We start from the raw sequence: 18,618 nt of genomic DNA on the forward strand, positions 1-18,618 counted from the left end.
TATATATTTCCACAGTTATTCTGTAAGATACAAGCATACCGGAATACCTCTGTAAATATCCTTTCTAAATGTTTTCTCTACACAAATGTAGCATAGATTACTTACTGTTCCACACCTCGCTTTATTTCCCCAATCTGTTTTAAAGATTTTTGTGAATCCACATATGGAGGCTTTGTTCTTTTTCACTGCTGTATAGTACTCCATGATATGGATGAACTGCCACTCATTCAACAAGCTGCTAGTGATGGACATGGAGGTCCTTTCCAAGGTGGTCAGGTGCATTAAAATGAGCTGCTCCAAGTGGAACCGCTGGATCAAAGGCTCTGGGCATTTGCAATTTTGAGAAGTGTTCCCAAATTGCCCTCTGTAGGGATTACCTTAATTTACACTTTCGCCAGCGATGTATAAGAAAAATATTTATAACATTTTTACAAATGCTCTGTAGACACCTTTTATGGCTGAACAATATTCCTTCATGTGGCTGAGGGAGCTTAAACTAGCACATTTGTCTTTGAGGGTGTGGAGGTTGTTGCCAATCTTCTGATGATAGAAAACCCACAAGTCTAAGTTAGGGCGGCAGGGACATGGCCCACCTTCCAGCCCTCCAGCTTACTCTGGTCCAGTCTTCACTCCAGGTGTCTCCTGACCTCCTGGTCCCTCTGCCTCATTCCAGTCCAATGCCAGTCCTAGTTGCTGGTATGGTTTTTTACTAAAGACACCTGTGACGAAAATCTCTCACCCAACTCCTCTTTGGGCCTGTAACATACCTCCATGCTATCTGTGCCCCTGCCCAGAACTCAGCACTCATGCCACACAGGACAGAAGGATGCCCTTCTCTCTGGTGAACTCCTAAGGGCCTGTCTCTCCTCAGTCCTTGCCACCTCCTAGGAAAGCCCTTCTGAACTTTCCCTCCCTCCGTGAGGACTGGAATTAGGACTGGTTACCCCACAGCCTGGGAACAGGTCAGTGCTGACAGCAATTCAGCAGCAAGGTAGGGGCTGAAGAGGTCAGTAGGAGCTGAAGCTGGCCTCCCCAGAGTCAGAGAACCCAGAAGGAGCTGAGGACATGGTGTTCAGACACGGTTTGTGTAGACCAAACCGGGCTGGGGGGAGGATGGGTTGCAGTAGCCAGAGCAAGTCAAGAATGAGGTTGGGGTGCGGGGTTTGGTCCAGGCTCCCCAACCTGGGGATCCCCCAACTTCTGCTTCCATATGACTGAATCACTGTGAAGCTGTGGGCACAGCCTGCCTCAGCTCTGGCGTTAGCTGTGCTGTATCAGCCCCCCAATATTTCCTGGGAATCAGTTAGTTAAACTGAGGTCTCTGGATCTGAAAATCCACTTAAGTCTGGCAGGGAAGAGGGCTCTACTGTCTCAGCGGCTGCCCTCAGAATCCCAAAACTCCCAGAGGCCCTGCTGGCCCTCAGACTGGCCTCCAGGGGGCGCCAGTGTCAATCCCAATGTTAAGCGTGGTCGCTGTGTCACGTTCCAAAGGATCATCCTGCACGGGGCGCCCCGGCTTCCAGGCCCTAGGCTGAGGCGGAATGGCGAACAGGGGAAACTGACAGGAGGGGGTAGATGAAAGGAGAACAGAGAGTCTTGGGCAGGGATCTCTCTCTCTCTCTCTCTCTCTCTCTGACACACACACACACACACACACACAAACACACACACACCTGCTTCTCAAACCTTGGCAACTCCTTTCCATGCCTTTGGAGTGTCTGTTGGGTCTAGGGGTCTCTCAGCCACCTCAGGTCACCTCACTACATCTCAACCTGGGGCTCAGTTTCCCTCTTTAAGATTATCATCCCGGTGGGTATTCTCCAGACCAGATGTTATTGCCTTGTTAGAATCATCCTTGGGGCAAGATCGGGACCTCAGACTGCCCAAACACCCCAGAAACACCACCCCCAAATCTGAGGGCCCTCTATGAGGCAGCACTCCTTTTTTTTAATTTTTAAAATCTTTTTTGGGGGGCGCCTGGGTGGCTCAGTCGTTAAGCGTCTGCCTTCGGCTCAGGTCATGATCCCAGGGTCCTGGGATCGAGCCCCTCATCGGGCTCCCTGCTCAGCGGGAGGCTTGCTTCTCCCTCTCCCACTCCCCCCGCTTGTGTACCCTCTCTCGCTGTCTCTTTCTCTGTCAAATAAATAAATAAAATCTTTTAAAAAAAAACTTTTTTTTAACTTTAAAAACAGATTTTTATTTATTTGTTTGAGAGAGAGAGAGATCACAAGCACGGGGAGTAGCAGGCTCCCTGCTGAACAAGGAGCCCCATGCGAGACTCAATCCCAAGACCCTGGGATCATGACCTGAGCTGAAGGCTTTTGCACAGCCCCCACATTGACCTGTTCCCCAATCTCATCTCTGGCACCGCACACTCAGCAGCCCCCACCCCACTTCCTGAGCACCTTCTATTTCCTGTGGTTCTGCATGGTGACCTGGCAGCCTCATCAGGAGGGCACTGCAGTTACCCCCATGTTTTCTGGGGAGCCTGGGGCACAGGGGTTCACTGACACAAATGGGTCCCTGAGCAGGACTCGAACTCTGCCCTGGAGACTATGGGGCCTTGGCCAAGCTTGGCAGGCCTCACCCCTCCCACTGCTACCCCTCCACTTGTAAGCCCAGCGCAGCCTAGCCAGCCTGCCAGGATTCAAGTCTCTGCTCTGCCACTCACCAGCTGGTAGCCTGGGGGAGTCCCTAACCTCTCTAAACCTCAGTTTCCCCAACTGTAAAATGGAGATGATACACAGAGAAACTTCCTCCTCAGGCTGTTGTGAAGAAAAGGAACAAATCCATGGCACTGTCTTCCCGGCTAAGGGGGCTGGAGTTGCAAGGTCAGCAAGTGTGTGGAATGGGGGCTGGGTTTTGGAGGCCGAGGGCACCAGGCCCAATACACCATCTGTCCAGTGATGAGGCCTTTCCTGTGGCACTGGCAACAGTCACACTGTGGAAACCACACATGTGGCCACAGGGGGATGGTCTGAGCAGAACCACACGTTCCCTCCAAGGTCTGGGCCCCACATCCACCCGCATAAGTGTGACCCATGCAGGCCCCCCGATCCTGCCCCTGGGTAAGACTCCGCCTTCTGAACTTCTGCATCTGTAAAATGAGGGGGAGTTGTGTTTGTCCCCCTGGGGAGGGTGGGTCATAAAGGACTTCCTCTGAAGGCCAGATCTCCCTGGTGCAGGTGACTCTCTGCTGGCTTTGTCATCCTTACAGGAGAGCTAGGCCTAGAAAGGAGAGAAGTGGCAAAAAAGAGAAGCCAACAGGAGCCGCCAAAGGAGCACTAATAGGACAGAGTTGGTGGGCCCTGATGTGTTTGATGATAGATGTGACATCGCTTCCCTGGAAAGGGTCTTTCATTCATTTCCCACCTACTCACTGAGTCCAGGTTTGCCGCAGGTGCAAGCTCTACCTGAACACACTGCAAAGATCAGGACAATCAGGACAGTGAAACTCCAGGTAACCAGGAGCCAGGGTATTGGGGCCTGATCAACTCTGAGTCCAGGAAGGCTGGTCAGGGAGGGCTTCCTGGAAGAGGGGACACAACACCAGGGTGCATCATGATTTAGAGGGACCCAGGGAGTTCTGATATAATGACAGGTGGGAAAAAGAAAATGTAATAAAATATAATTTAAGATAGACCTTATGAAGTGCGGGGAGAGGGGAGGAAGCTAGGAGACCGAGGAGACTGAGACCCCAAAAGGAGTCAAGGTACCTATGGGGCAGTCGCGAGTGATTCGGGTTTTCCTTCTTGGGGAGGTTACTTCGGATGATTCAATTCCCACCCCCCACGTCACTCCGCCGCCCAGGATTCGAAGACTTCGGAAAGAAAGAACAGGAACAAGAATCAGACCCGGTGCGCAGCTCAGCTTGGCGCCCCTCTAGGGTCCAGAGGATCCCCGGGAACCCAGACCCCGCTGGGGGCGTCCACGACTAGAAGGGCCCCCAAATGCCTCCCCCACACCCCGCCACCCGCATGCGGACTCCGAGGCCACCGGCCCGGCCCCTGACCCGGGACCGACCCCCATCTACCAGCAGGGACCCGGCGGGGCGGTGCTGGGCGCCGCGGGCTCTCCGGCCGCAGTGTCGCCGCAGCGCCGGCCCCGCCCCCCCCCCCCCCCCCCCCCCCCCCCCCCCCCCCCCCCCCCCCCCCCGCGGCCGCGGCCCCGAGCGGCTCCAGAGCGGAGGCCCGCGCCGAGCCCAGGTGAGCGCCCGCCCCGGGGACCCCAGCCCGCAGGACCCCGGCCCCCGACCCCGCCACCCCCCTCGGCTGCCGGTTCCCGGCCCCGCTGCCTCCGTGCCCCGGGCCAGCGGGCGCGCTCGCACGTCTCGGACCCGGGGCCGGAGGGATGGGGGCTGGGGTAGGCAGCCGGAGAGGGAGAGAGACAGGCTGGGGGCCGAAGCGCCTCTCTACCTTCTCCCCTCCTCGGCCCGGGCCCTTCCCCGCTCGCCCTGGCGCCCTACTGTGTGCCTGGCCCCCTTCCGGGGCCGCCCGGTTTGGTGAGGACACCTGGACGAGCGGGAAGGCCGCTGGAAAGGTCTTCCCGGATAGAGGGGACTGCACGTGCAAAGACAGGGAGAGTGCGCGGGAGGCTTGCGCCTGAGCCCCGCGGGGGAGCCGGTGAGGGCGGACACCCCTCAAACTTGATTGCCATTCCGAGGAAGGCTGGAAGCCTCTGAGGGCTCCAACTGGACAGCACCCCCCCCCCCGTTTCTGCCCAGCCTGCACTGGCCTGGGGGGATGGTGTCCCCATGAATCAGGACACAGGCTCCTGGTGGGTAGTTAGCGCTTGGGCACGGTTACAGCTTTTCAGCACTGTGTCGCTTGTGGGCAAGAGACAGCACTCCACCAAATCTTGGGGGCGCCTCCAGCTGCTCCGCAGGCAAGAACCTTTGCCTTTGAGGCGGCAGGGCTCCAAGCCCGCCTGCACACAGTAGGCCTGGAGAAGGTTCAGTCCCCAGCAAATCTCTTTCCAGGCCCAAGGCCCTGGAGGGTCTAGGACCCCTGGGCACCTGGGAAGGGAGAAACTGCCCAGACAGGGACCTGACAGCAAGTGGGGGTCCCACATTTTCGGACATCTGTGGCCCAGCAGGTGAAGCCTGAGGCCAGGCAGGAAGGAGGTGGGCAGGGCTGAGCCCGAGGAGAAGCCGGGATCTGGGGAGGGCCCCCTTGTGCCCAGGGAGGGGCCAGGCAGGGCAGGGGTGGCCAAGTCTTACAGATCCGCCTTGGTGATGAGTGGGGGAAAGAGTATCGGGATGCCCAGGTGGCCTTTGGCTGTCACTGTCTCCTGAACTGTAATGGGTGCCTCTAGCGCAGGTAAGATCAGATGCCAGGCGGTAGATGGTCCTCCCCAACTTTTCCTCTTGGCCCCCTTGCGCTCAGGCACCCACTCAAAGCCCTTGCTGGGATCTGGGCAAGACCAAGTAGACCTCAGCCCCACCTCAAGTTAGACTTCAGGGACAACTTCCAGGGGACACAGGGGGGATGACAGTGGGATGGACTGGGGGGAGGTCATTTGTAAACAAGGCAGCTACACCTTTGTCCCAGGCCTTCCAAAGTCCAGTCTGTAAGCTGCATCTTCCGGAAGGCCCACCCTGTGGCCTTGAGGACTCTTTGGCTGCAGGGATCTCTTTGCTGATCTGGTGACCTCTCCCCCAGCCCTGTGGCTTGCAGGGTGATATGGGGGCTTCCTGGGTCCCTGCTCATCTTGAAACTAACCAAGGGGGGAGGGAGGGAGGAGGTCACCTGGACGCCCCTTCCTGCTGCTTGACCTTGGCAAGCCCTTGGCCTCTCAGTTTCTCCATCTGCTGTTGGATGTGATCGCAGCACCACAGGCCTGGAGGGCATTTGTGAAGTGGGGGCTGTGTACAGGGTGGGAGCTCATGGCTGTTGGGCATGGGCTGTGTGCCTGGCCTCCCTTTCCCCCAACCTCATCAGGCCTGGGCTGGCCGCCCACTTCCGTTCACCATGGAGCTGGGTTTCCCTGGGGACCAGTGGACTGGCCCAGCCCAACCCCACCCCACCCCCCAGCCTCTCCTGGCCTCACTCACACTGGGAGGAGGGGTGGAGGCTGGGCGGCCTCTTGGACCCCTGCCCCCTTTGCCCTGCCTTCCAGGGCTGGGAAGCCTCCATCCACTGCTGGGCTGGGAGGAAGAAGCAGTGGTTGCCCCTGGAGGAGGTGGGTATCTGGGGGCTGCCAGCCAGAGTGGGGGCCAGGGCCCAGGAGAACTAAATGTCACCCCCATTGTAGGAAGGAGAAACCCCAGGATCAGGAGGGCTCTGATCTGCCTGAGGGGACCTGGGTTTGGACCCCAGGCATGGTGGCCTCCCTGAAGAATGGAGGGTCCCAGAGCTCCCAGGCTGCTGGCTTTCCAGTGGGCTGCAGAAATCAGGATTTACCCCACAAGGCAGCTGTGGGGCTGGACCTAAAAGAGAGGCTGAGATCCGGAGCAGAGGGCCCCCTAGGCAGTAGGCACAGCCCACAGGTAAAAATGGGAGGGGAGAGTGAGGGCCTCAAAAGGGAGGTGACTCCAGGGTCCCCTACATGCAGTGGCTCCCAGCTCAAATGTGTGCATCTTCCGGAAGCCCCCCCCCCCGACCCACCCAGTCTGTCTCTATCTCTCTGTATCTTTCCCCACAACCCCCATCAAAGCCCTGGTCCCTACAGATGCCCCTTGTCTCTCCTGCAGGTCCTGGTGGCAGCTCCAGCCGGGATGGCAGCTCCAGAATCTCTAAGGGCCATGGGGAATCCAGCCCCACCTCCTGGGGCACCCTAGGCCTCCCACAGCCTACCATCTGTGTATCTGCCCCCCATTCATCTGTGGGCCACTCGCCATGGGTGGGTGCTTCTCCAAGCCCAAGCCAGGTACCTCCTCTCTTCTTGCCTCATTCTCCCCCCCACCCTTGCCTCATTCTCTCCTCCCTCCCTCCTCCCTCCCTCCCTCCTCCAGCCACCTTCCTCCTCCCCCTCCCCCCTCTGCCTCTGAAGTAGGTCAGGCTGGGCGGCAGGCTGCTCTGAATGTTAATTCCCTGCAGGCAGGAGGGGGTGGGGGGCCTGGAGCATTCTCTTGGCCCCCCTCCAATGGGCCCCCCTCTTTATTTGGGGCTTTGGGTGCTTCTGATGGGAATAGCAGCTGAACCTTTCTCAGAAAGTAGAAGTTAGGGTTCCTCCGGCTCCAGGATAGGGCAGGGGGGCCTTCCCCTTAGGACTGGGGAAGAGGGACTCCGAGGACACCCTCAGCCACTGGGTGACCCAGGGCATGCAAGTTACCTCTCTGAGCCTCAGTTTCCCTCTCTACAAAATGAGCCTGACCTCTCGAAGTTGCCATGAGGGTGGAGTGGACAGATCACAGCCCTCTTCACCTCTTCTGATGCCCTGTGTGACCTTGGGCCGAGTTTCCCCATTTGTGCAGGAAATCCTGCCCTGCCTGGCCCAAGCGGCTCCAGCCCGAGGTGGGGGCCTCCTGGGTGCTGAGGGAGGCCTGGGTCTGCTCTCCATGGAGACTTCTGTCTGTTGGGCTCTCTCTCCAGCCCCTATTTTCCCTCTTCTTTCTTCACAACCCTCAGGAAGGCAAAAGAATGGAGGCGTGTCACAGAGGAAGAAATGGAGGCCCAGAGAGGCCTCTCTAGTGCCCAGTCAGTGCCCCGCCCACCTGCCACCCGGGCCACCCTGCCCCGGCCAGCTCCCCTTATACCTGATACCCATCGGCTCCATTACCTTGAAACACATGAGCCTTTTCTCTTTTTCCTGGGTCTGAGGGAGAACTTGGGGGCAAGAGGAGACCTTTAATGCCCTGCCAGGCAGAGGGAATGCCCCGCACCTGCCTTGGGGGCCAGCTGTCCCTCCCCCCAGGCCCACGGCGTGGGTACCCAGCCCTGGGCCCGATCCTGCCACCCTTTCTGGCTCCACGTATGACTTGGGCAAGTGATGGCCATTGTCTTGACCTCAGCCTTCCCCCCCACCAGAAGTGGGCAGGAAAATGCTAGCTGGTCTGGGGAGACCAAGAGCAGAGGATACCACCTGCAGCTTCCTTTAAGGGACCTCAACAGGCTGGCCTGCCTGAGACCCCTGGCCCCCAGCTCTCAGGTCAGGAGTTGGCAGCTCTCACCGCCCCAGAGGCAGTGGTAAGAACTTGCATTCTTGAGCCCAAATCCAGCCCTGCCCCTTCCTGGCTGTGTGGCCTCGGGCGGCTGACTTCACCTCTCTGAGCCTCTGTGTTCTCATGTATAAGTGGGGCTAACAATTTTGCCCCCCGCCCCAGCCCCATGCGCTTGTCGTGCTTAGTTCAGGGCCTGGCACACAGGAAGGAGGCATGTGCAGAACGTTATTATCCCCTCTTTTGGGAGGTAGGCTCCCTGCTTTCAGGACTCCCCTGTAGGGCTATGACAGGAAGGCAGGAGCTTAGGCCCCAGGCACCCACACTGGGCAGGTCAAGGGTGAGGTTCAGGGAATTTCAGGGTGTGTGAGTGAGAACATTTGCACCATAAAAGTTCAGCTGGGGTCAAGAGGGGCTACAGGGAGACCAGAGCAAGCCAAAGCTCTTTGTGCAAACTCTTTACCTTCTATCTTGCTTGACTCTGGCTTGGAGCACATCAGCACACATTCCTGAGCTCACTCCCCATGTTCCATTGGCTCCGTGTTTGTGGTAACAAGTGTTCCGGGCCAGACCCTGGCCAAGCTCAGAACTAGGAAGAAGTGCAGCTCTCTTGGCATCTAGTCGCTTGCCTTTGATTAGGCCACAGGTGCCACTTAAAGGCTTTCCCTTTTTGCCATGGCTGCCAGGAGGCTCACAGCTAACCAATAAAATGCTACTACCCAGCGTCATCTGTTGAGCTTCTACTCTGAGTTACATATATTAAATCCTTTGGCATTCACTATCACCAAAGAGGTAGGCACTGTTCTCTCTGTTTTATAATGAAAGCATTTGAGGTCCAAAGGGGATAAGGCAGGGGCCCATGGTCACATGGGCTCCTGGGAATCATGAGGCTAGGGTTGATCTGGCTCTGTGGATCAGCAGAGACCCCCTCTCCATCCACCTTTGCACTATTGCATCTGACTTAATGGCTTCCTGTTAAGACTGCATCAGCGAGCTCCTTGGAGCCTTCTGGAAGGAGGTGGAGGATGCAAACAGTCTGGCTTGGCTGTTATCTGGGCCCCTGCCAGGCTGTTCCTGTGAGCTTCCTCTCTACAGTTCACATAGCTGGTGTCAGCTGAGTTGGGAGTATTTTCCTTTTGAATTCTTCTCAAAACATTCTAACACCATTACATAAAGTACGGAAAATGAAGGCAAAGAACCTACCCCACCCTCAACACCCCCTCCCAACCTGACGCAACAGCTTCAGCATGGTGGTGGGCTCTGGGGCCCTTCCTGCCCAGCTGGAATCATGGAGCTGACCTTCACCCCTGCCCCCTGCCGTGCCTGGGCCAGGCTAAGGGCTGGGACTTGAGGATCAGGGGGTGCGGGCCTGCCTTCCCGGGCTCCGGGCCAGGCCAGGGTGGGAGATTAGCACGGCACGAGATGAGGCACATGCCAGGAATGGGCAGCCGGAGGAGGCAGCAGCTGAGTTGTCCAGGTGGATGGGCAGGAGTGAGCCAGGGCTGGGAGGGATGGCAGGCCGAGGGAGCTGCATAGGCAGAGGCCCAGAGGTGTGACTCCGTGTTCTCTGTTTCTGGAGGGTCAGGTCTGGGGTGGAGGGGATCAGAGGTGAAATGGGGAGAGGCCTGGAGGCTCTGGTGCCTTGGGAGTTGGGAGAGGCACCTCTTGCTTCCTCACTGGGCCCATGCTGTGCCAGGGGCTTAGTGTCCATCACTCAGCCCAGGAGGCCGGATTATCGCTGCTAAAAATTCTGTTTATTGTTCCCTTCTAATTAGAAAAACACCCCAGGCACATTGTAGGGAATGTAGAAAATGCAGAAAAATATAAAGACAAAAATGACAGTCTCTGGCTAACTGCCTGCTAGAGTGGGCCCCATGGGCACTCTGGGGAAGTGTCTTCCGTGTGGAGGCTTCGAGAGGTGGGCCCCGCGCCCCCTCTGCACCTACCCCTTCAGGTGGGGTTCACGGCCAAGGCCCCAGACCCCTGCACATGAAAACATTTAAAACCCAGGGCTTGGCAAATGATGGATTCTTAAATTGGTGAGCATAGCTATTTTAAGAAGTTGAAAATATATTGTGTACATTTTTTTTTTTTTTAATTAAAAAAAAAAACAAAACCTCAAACCTACGGGAAAGCTGCAAACAGAACAGACTGTCTGTTTGCCGTCACCCAGATTCACTGGCCGGGAAATGAGCCGCACCCAGGTTTGGACGCCCTGTTCTCACTTGAGTCAGACTCTACACGTACCCTGATCCTTCACGGATGTCCCTGCCATCAGGGACCACGCTGTTGCAGTCCGAGCAGGGCTCAGGGCACCAGGGTTCTTTACCCCCACATAGATTCTTGGAGAAAAGGCAATGTCAGGGTCAGAGTGCCCCCCCTCACTCATTTGTTACTGAAAAAGAAAACATGCAGAGATGAACTCACCCCCCTGCTGCCTCTGTTCTGTTTCTCGCCTGTTTTAAGGCTCTCTGCTGATGGTGCAGGGGCTTTCTGGAAAGGTGGAGGCACGGAGGAGAGCTCACTCAAAGGGCCAGCGCCAGAGCTGGTGAGGTAGGGAAGGGGGTGGCCCGGGCGGGGGGCTCACGGTGCTGCGCTGCCCGCCCACAGTGGAGCTCAAGATCGAGGTGGTGCTACCCGAGAAGGAGCGGGGCAAGGAGGAGCTGCTGGCCGGCGGGAAGGGCAGCCCCCGGGCCTACCAGGGCAACGGCACAGCCCGCCACTTCCATGCCGATGAGCGCCTGCCCGCCCCTCACCCCTATCCCAGCGCTCAGGACTGTGTGGAGGCCGCCGTCTGCCATGTCAAGGACCTCGAGAATGGCCAGTGAGTGCTGGGCCTGGGGGAGGCGGGGGGCCGTCCGAGGGCCCAAGATAGGAAGGCAAGATGCAGGCCTTGGATGGGGTGGGCTGGGAGGCCTGGAAGGGGCCCTGACCGGCGCCCGCACCAGCCCCCACCATCGTGGCCTCTCCCGGTCTGGGCCTGCTCCCCAGAAAGCTGGACTCTGGGAAGGGGTGCCCACCAGAGGTCTGAGTGCAGCCCCTCCCCAGGATGCGGGAAGTGGAGCTGGGCTGGGGGAAGGTGTTGCTGGTGAAGGACAACGGGGAGTTCCACGCTCTGGGCCACAAGTGTCCGCACTATGGCGCACCCCTGGTGAAAGGTGAGCTGTCCCAGGACACACGGGAGGTGGGGCGGGACCTCCCTGAAGGGTGCTTGGGACCTCCTTGGACCCTCAGGGTCTCATCTATCAGTGGGGTCTCCTGGGCTGTGGGGAAGAGCCAGCAACTGCTGGGACACAGGAGAGAGGGACTGTTGCTGGTGGCCCCAGCCCAGCACCACCCTCCCCCAGGCGTGCTGTCCCGTGGCCGGGTGCGCTGCCCCTGGCATGGTGCCTGTTTCAACATCAGCACCGGTGACCTGGAGGACTTCCCTGGCCTGGACAGTCTGCACAAATTCCAGGTGGGGCCAGGCGGGCAGTGGGGTGGGAGCCGGGGAGTGCAGGGCCGGGGATGGAGTACCCCAAAACCTGGTCCTGAGCAACACAGTCCTTGCAGGTGAAGATTGAGAAGGAGAAGGTGTACGTCCGGGCCAGCAAGCAGGTGAGGGTGTGGCTTGGGGCTCAAGCAAAAGGGAGAAGTGAGGGGAGCATCTTGGCCCAGGGGTCAGCATGTGCAAAGGCCCTGTGGCTGGGGAACAGAGTAAAAGGCTACATGGTGGGGATGAGGCTGGACTGCAGCGGCAGGACCTGGCCTGCTGGGATGATGGCACAGGGAGGATGTCCACGACTCCAGCTCCCAGCTGCCTTCCACTCTCCGGCCACCCCCAGGCCTTGCAGCTACAGCGAAGAACCAAGGTGATGGCCAAGTGTATCTCTCCAAGTGCTGGCCACAGCAGCAGCACCAACGTGCTCATTGTAGGCGCAGGTTGGTGGTGGGGTTATGAGGGGCAGGGTGGGGTGGGGGAGAGGTGGTCCCTGACCCACAGCACCCTCCCCTCAGGTGCGGCTGGCTTAGTGTGTGCGGAGACCCTGCGGCAGGAGGGGTTCTCAGACAGGATCGTCTTGTGCACGCTGGACCGGCACCTCCCCTATGACCGACCTAAGCTCAGCAAGGTGGGAGGAGGGGCAAATGGGGCCCAGGCAGGGCCCAGACTCCGAGCCTTCTGGGCACAGTCAGGCCCTCTCAGCATTCTGCTTGTCGCCCCTTGGGGGTCCGGCCGGCTGCCCTCTCTGCTCGTGCCAGTCCTATCTGTGGTACCCCCAGAAAGATGCGGGCTTGTTGACTTCTATCCCGCAGCCCCTGTGTGAATGGGGCCCAGCCCTACCCTCCCTAGGCCTCGGGTCCTTTGTTGCAAAATGAAACAATGGCCACCTGGCCTTATCTCAAGATAGCTATCTCCTGCAGTCCCTGGACGCCCAGCCTGAGCAGCTGGCCCTGAGGCCCAAGGAGTTCTTCCGAGCCTATGGCATCGAGGTGCTCACCGAGGCCCAGGTACCGGGCCAAGGCTAGGAAATAAACCTGGGAAGGCTTAGTGGGAACCACAAGTGATGTGAGGCCATGTGGGTCCCTGGAGGTTTGGCACGGGGTGTCCTACCCTTTTGGCCCTGCTGTCCAGGCACCCCCGGGGCGCTCCAGGCCTGGAAGACCGCATTGGATCTTCTTCCCGGCAGGCTTATGGGCACATGCAGAGATCTGCTCAGGGCTGGGACGGGAGAGTGTAAAGATGGCTTTGAGGGGAAGGTGGTGTCTGAAGTGTCAAGAGGAGAAGCCAGGAGGAAGGACCACCCAGGTGGCAGGACCAGCCCCTGTGGAACCTTCTGTTCGGAGGGTCTGGCAGGAGCTGGGAGGGGCAGCCTGGTTCAAGTCCACGCCCAGGCCCACACTCTGCCCGGCGGGGTTACAGGTGGTCACAGTGGACGTGAGAAACAAGAAGGTCGTGTTCAAGGATGGCTTCAAGCTGGAGTACAGCAAGCTGCTGCTTGCACCAGGGAGCAGGTGGGAGGCTGTCTCCCCGTTGTCCCCTGCTGGACGCTCGGCAGGGCACCAGCCGGGATGGGAGGGCTTGGGGTGCCGGGAGCCCCTCACTGATGCTGGCCACGACTCAGCCCTAAGACGCTGAGCTGCAAAGGCAAAGAGGTGGAGAATGTGTTCACCATCCGGACCCCTGAAGATGCCAATCGTGTGGTGAGGCTGGCCCGGGGCCGCAACGCGGTGGTCGTGGGAGCTGGCTTCCTGGGTGAGCAGCCAGGGCTGGTGGGGGTGATGGTCTGTGATGGCTGGTCCCGGGGCACTAGTGGCCCTGGGAGGTGCAGGGTGCCAGCCTGCTGTCCACCACCCTGGCCCCAGGGATGGAGGTGGCTGCCTATCTGACCGAAAAGGCCCACTCAGTGTCTGTGGTGGAGCTGGAGGAGACGCCCTTCAGGAGATTTTTGGGGGAACGTGTCGGGCGTGCCCTCATGAAGGTGAGCCCACCCCGGCACCCAGCACCTTGGAACCCCAGGCACCCAGCCCAGCCCCGGCCATGCTCTCATCCATGGCCTTCTTGCCCACCTGCTCTGACAGATGTTTGAGAACAACCGGGTCAAGTTCTACATGCAGACAGAGGTGTCCGAGCTGCGGGCCCAGGAGGGAAAGGTGGGCCCTTCTTCCTGCCCCCCTCCCTCCCCTGTTCCCAGGAGCTGGGCTGACCTGCTCACCCATGCCCCCTCCCCACAGCTGAAGGAGGTCGTGCTGAAGAGCAGCAAGGTTGTGCGGGCTGACGTCTGTGTTGTGGGCATTGGTGAGTGGGTGGGCAGGCGGGTGCCAGCGAGCACCTGCACGTGCTCCAGAGTGGCCTTGGGCCAGTCCCTTCCCCTCCCTGAGCCTCGGTCTCCACATCTACAAAATAGTCCCCCCAAACCGTTCCCACTTCGCAGGGCTGTCGGGGAGTGGGTGTCGCACGTGTAGCCAGGGCTTGGCACGGACGACGTTCCCAATGACCGCTGCCCACAGATACCTGCACGGCCTGCCCCATGAGGGCTGCAGGACAGAAACAAGCCTCTAACTGGGCCCTGCTCCAGTTGAGGTGCCAGTCTGGGGAGGGACAAAGCTGGGAGGTGGCAGCATAGGAGCTGGGGAGGTTTGGCATGCCGACCCCCCCTTCCGGGGGGCTTCGTGGAGTCTCTCAGAGGAGGTGATAGCTGAGGCCGGGTGGGAGGCACGGCAGTCTGGGGCGGGGGATCCAGGCAGAGGGGACAGGACACATAAAGGCCACAGGGTGGGCAGCCTGTTGGACGATCGGTCTGGGGCTGGACCGCGGTGAGGGAAGGGTATGGGTCATGGAGGACAGTGAAGCGGGAGAAGGGAGGGACCAGGGAATGGACATGGTGGCCCCTGTCCTGTCAGGTGCGGTGCCCGCTACGGGCTTCCTGAGGCAGAGCAGCATCAATCTGGATTCCCGAGGCTTCATCCCTGTCAACAAGGTGGGGCTGGGCGGGGCGGGCAGGGTGCTGGGCTGGAGGTGGTGGCAGGTCCGGGCCAAGGCCCCTGTCCCACCCACAGAGCCCCGGGGCCTCTCCCCACAGATGATGCAGACCAACGTCCCAGGCGTGTTTGCAGCTGGTGATGCTGTCACTTTCCCCCTGGCCTGGAGGAACAATCGGAAAGTGAATATCCCACACTGGCAGATGGCTCATGCCCAGGGTATGATCAGCCCCCTGGCAGGATGGGGGCTGGGAGGCTGAGACCCTGGGGACAGCCTCCTCCAGGCCCACCCCCAGTTGTTGGCCTTGGGTCCTGGTCTCTGGGTAGCCTTTCAAGGCTCGGTGGTGGCCTGTCTGACCAGCTAGCTGACACAGCAAGCCCTGTGGCCCATCCATAGACAATCCCCCCGCTCCGTGCCCTCAGGACACCCCCTCCAACTAGCCACAGTGTCCCACCCACCCCATCCTTCCACCCGCCTCTCCTTTCCTTTTATCCTCACTAACCTGTGCAGTCACCCAGGGAGAGAAAGGGATTTAGTAGGATATGGGCCACCTTCCCATTCAATGTTTCTGTCTCCTTTGGGCCACTCGACTGGTTCTGTGAACCCAGTTGCTTCATGCTGGCCCTTGGGAGGCAGCCACCTGGGCCTGGAAACTGGGCTTAGTGGGGAACTGAGTGCCCCCACCACACACACACTTGGTGGTCACCAAGGCCTGAAGCCTCACTTACTGTGCATACCTGCTCTGGGTCCCTAAGATGTACATGCCAGCAAGTTGGCTGCCTCATGGGGAGAGCCAGCAGACTCCCCTCACTGACCTCTCCTCCCTGGCTTCACATTATCTGAGCATCTGCTACCTGAAATCCCATTCCTGGTACCGATTTCTGTTCAGGTCCAAGGCCTAAAGTTGTTGCTGGTTGTAAGGAACCAAAGGCCAAGTATAATTAAGGTTTAACTGGGAGGGTCTAGGCGACTCTCACAGACATCCAACTACCAGGTCCAGGGGGGCCTCATATGAACTGGGAAGCCACCCACGCTATTCTCTGGGGCCCTGGGTGTGGCTGTCATCCCTGCTTCCCTGGGTACTTGGGCCCCATTCTCCTGCCCCCCTCTTCATACCTGATGTGTCTGATTAGTTGTGTGCACACCCACAACCCCACAACCCCAGGGAGCAGACCATCCAGATCTGGGGCACTTCATCCAAATTCTCTGAGAAGCGATCTGAGTGACTGGCTTTGAGCCAGGTGTCCCCTCTGCACCGATCAACTGCAATCGAGGGTGGGCAGTGGGCTGAGCAATGATGCATTACTTGACCTCTGGGCAGGAGAAGGAGGGGGAGTAGCCCCACATGTCAGAGGTCCCCAGAGAGCTCTGGCAGGCAGCGTAGGGGTGGTGAGGGCTAGGATCGGGGCTCTCACAACCCTGGGTCCTACAGGGCGGGTGGCGGCCCAGAACATGCTGGCGCAGGAAGCGGAGATCAGCACCGTGCCCTACCTGTGGACAGCCATGTTCGGCAAGAGCCTGCGCTACGCGGGTAACGGAGGGGCGCCGGACAGGGGCGGGGCCAAGAGCATTTAGGGGTGTGGCTAAGGTGTTAGCGGAGTGCAGGGGTGGAGCTTGGAGGTTAGGGCGGGGCTATGAGCATCCTAGGGGCGTGGCCACGTCCGCCGTAGGAAGAGCAAAAACTGGTTGGGGGCGGCACTAAGGACCACCTAAAAGGACAAAGGGAGCGGGGTCTGGCAGGGGGGTTCAGGGAGGATTTAGGAGGGCACAGGGCGCTGACCTGGCGGAGCCCCACCCCCTCCCGTTCGGCCCACAGGGTACGGAGAAGGCTTCGACGACGTCATTATCCAGGGGGATCTGGAAGAGCTCAAGTTCGTGGCTTTTTACACCAAGTGAGAGCAACGGGGTGGAACGCGGCGCGAAGCAGCGGGAGCTCGGTCGGGAAGGGGAGCTCATCCCAGAGGAGCTCTGCTCCAGTGGAGGGGACCTACCTGAAAGGTGGACCGAGTGGCCAAGGGAGGCAGCTAGGCGGGAGACCCTCCAAGGACCAGTGAGGAGGCGGGGTAGTATTAAGTCCAACAGCCACACATTGAGGCAGGACATTTTATCTTCAGGACAGCTCTTTGAGGTGGGTGTTGTTGACTCCCACTTTTACACCGAGGGAAGTCACACAGGTAGAGAGTGGTGATCCCAGGACGGGAGCTCAGCCCTGAACTCCGCTGAGGAGGAAGGCTGGAGCCTCCGTGGCCTCTAGCAGGAACCCCAAGCCCATGTTGGGCCAAGCAAAGCAAGGAGCGCTGGGTGCTCAGGATATTCCTGTTGCCCTGGGTAAGATCCCTCTCTGGGCCCCAGCTGAAGAGGAGTGCGTCAGGGTCTCCAAGAAGGAAGGTCACTGCTGGGCAGTCCTCAGGCTCAGTTACTCTGTCCCTGCAGAGGCGATGAGGTGATTGCTGTGGCCAGCATGAATTACGATCCTATTGTCTCCAAGGTAGCTGAGGTGCTAGCCTCCGGCCGTGCCATCCGAAAGCGGGAGGTGGAGTGAGTGTGGGCTTCAGAGGTCTGGTGTGGGGGGGGGGGAGGTCCCCCAAGGGACTGGCCCTTGGTAGCCATCCACTCCTGTAGCCCTACAGAGCCTCCCCCTATTCTTGGTCCACACCAGTCTATGCGGCATCAGGACTATGGGGTGGTGTGGGACAAGGGTTGTGGTTTACGAATGGGCTGGTTATTTGTGCTCTTGGGGAGAAAGAAGGGGAAGAGGCTGTGTCCCAGGGCAGGGCCAGTGCTATGGGGAGGGGTCGAAGCCCTTGGTCAAAGCCACTGCTTGGGCAGTCACCTGGCCTGCGACACCCAACTGGATTTGGTTGTGTTGGGACTGGCAAAAGCTGGGGGTGGGGTGGGTTGGGGAGGCAGATAGTTATGCCTCTGGGGACACCCTGCACAGAGATGTTGGGTGGTTGTTTGGTGTTTGGGGGACACTGGATGTCAGCCATTACCCTCACCCCAGGATGGTGCCAATGGGAGTCACCCTGTGGGCTCGAACTGCCTACAGAGAGGCTCCTTCCCCTGCCCAGGGACTGGGGAAAGCTTGGAGGCCACAGTACAGGGGTAGGCCTCAGGCTGGAAACGAAAGAAAACCAAGAGGGAACATGATAAATGACATACTCTCTCCCCGGCCTTCTCTCTCTCTCTCTTGCCTTCGAAAAGGCTGTTTGTGCTGCACAGCAAGTACGTGGTCCTCTGTCCTTCCTTTTGACCATTCTGAGCCTTTCCCACCTCAGCCCAGAGCCTGTACCCCATGGACTTCCCCTCTCTGCCTAAGTACCCATTCCTGCTGGGCACCAGGGCCTGGCACAGAGCAGGCCCCCTGCTGTCCTCAGGGATCACCTGTTGATGGTGCCGAGTGGGTAACCTGCTGTCTTCTACCCTGACTCCTCCTCCCCTCATTCCTGCAGGACCGGCGACATGTCCTGGCTCACAGGGAAAGGATCCTGAGCTCGCATGCAGCAGACTTGGGCAGGCACGCTTGGGCACCAGGGACAGAGGCCAAGCCCTGGGGGCAGGTGCCAACCTCCAATTTCCCAGGATTCCCCAGGGCAGAACCTGAGCCTTCCCAGTGCTTGCCTTCGGTTGCCTGGCTCACCTCCAGAGAGGCTTCTGCTACCTCCAGGAGATGCTTACCCCCCAAGGCCTCAGCTGCCACTGATGGCTGGCAATGGAGGCAGGACAGGCCTATCCTCTTCTCCCTCTCTTGAGACTGGTCCCCTGCAGGACCCTGCAACATATTAGACCTTATCTTAAAATTAAAACGCACACATTTGCAGATCTGTGTGACTTCCATTGTAATTGGACAGACACTCACTCTTGAGGGAGAAAGCACAACCACACAACGCTCAGTGCCACACCAGTTTGGCCTATGAGCACTCAGCGGAGGTAGCAACTGATTCTGGCCCTGGGGTTAGGGAAAGCTTCTCTAACCAGTGTCTTGGATCTGGATTTTGAGAGAAGGGCACTCCAGGTAGAAGGGATAGCACGTGCCAAGGGTTTGAGATGGGAAGTGCTT

The 18,618-nt window shown here is 59.1% G+C and overlaps 1 protein-coding gene across 5 annotated transcripts; it reads left to right on the plus strand.

The window, feature by feature from the left end:
- The first annotated feature begins 4,152 nt into the window (after positions 1–4,152).
- Positions 4,153–18,387, plus strand: AIFM3 (apoptosis inducing factor mitochondria associated 3). 5 transcript variants are annotated; one of them, XM_032397553.1, is made up of 21 exons: positions 4,153–4,205; positions 6,692–6,867; positions 10,709–10,922; positions 11,147–11,256; positions 11,446–11,555; positions 11,651–11,695; positions 11,923–12,019; positions 12,095–12,207; positions 12,500–12,586; positions 12,999–13,090; positions 13,201–13,331; positions 13,442–13,557; positions 13,658–13,729; positions 13,811–13,874; positions 14,480–14,556; positions 14,659–14,776; positions 15,991–16,089; positions 16,375–16,450; positions 16,992–17,096; positions 17,763–17,783; positions 18,011–18,387. In XM_032397553.1, the coding sequence occupies exons 2-21, from the start codon at positions 6,837–6,839 to the stop codon at positions 18,048–18,050; spliced, it is 1,818 nt and encodes a 605-aa protein (XP_032253444.1). In that variant the 5' UTR covers positions 4,153–4,205; positions 6,692–6,836; the 3' UTR covers positions 18,051–18,387. The 5 variants fall into 5 exon arrangements, with proteins under 5 accessions (XP_032253444.1, XP_032253447.1, XP_032253446.1 ...); XM_032397554.1 differs by lacking the exon at positions 4,153–4,205 and adding an exon at positions 6,068–6,180; XM_032397556.1 differs by lacking the exon at positions 16,992–17,096.
- The last annotated feature ends 231 nt before the right edge of the window (positions 18,388–18,618 follow it).

Source organism: Phoca vitulina, unplaced genomic scaffold (assembly GCF_004348235.1).
Source record: "Phoca vitulina isolate PV1807 unplaced genomic scaffold, GSC_HSeal_1.0 scaffold100, whole genome shotgun sequence".
Taxonomy (NCBI): Eukaryota; Metazoa; Chordata; class Mammalia; order Carnivora; family Phocidae; genus Phoca; species Phoca vitulina.

Excerpts from the sequence above, each read along its gene's own strand:
- AIFM3 (XM_032397553.1), top strand. The coding sequence starts at position 6,837 with ATGGGTGGGTGCTTCTCCAAGCCCAAGCCAG. Across the intron at positions 12,020-12,094 it reads CGTGCTCATTGTAGGCGCAG|GTGCGGCTGGCTTAGTGTGT; the intron begins GTTGGTGGTGGG and ends CCCTCCCCTCAG. Across the intron at positions 12,208-12,499 it reads ACCGACCTAAGCTCAGCAAG|TCCCTGGACGCCCAGCCTGA; the intron begins GTGGGAGGAGGG and ends TATCTCCTGCAG.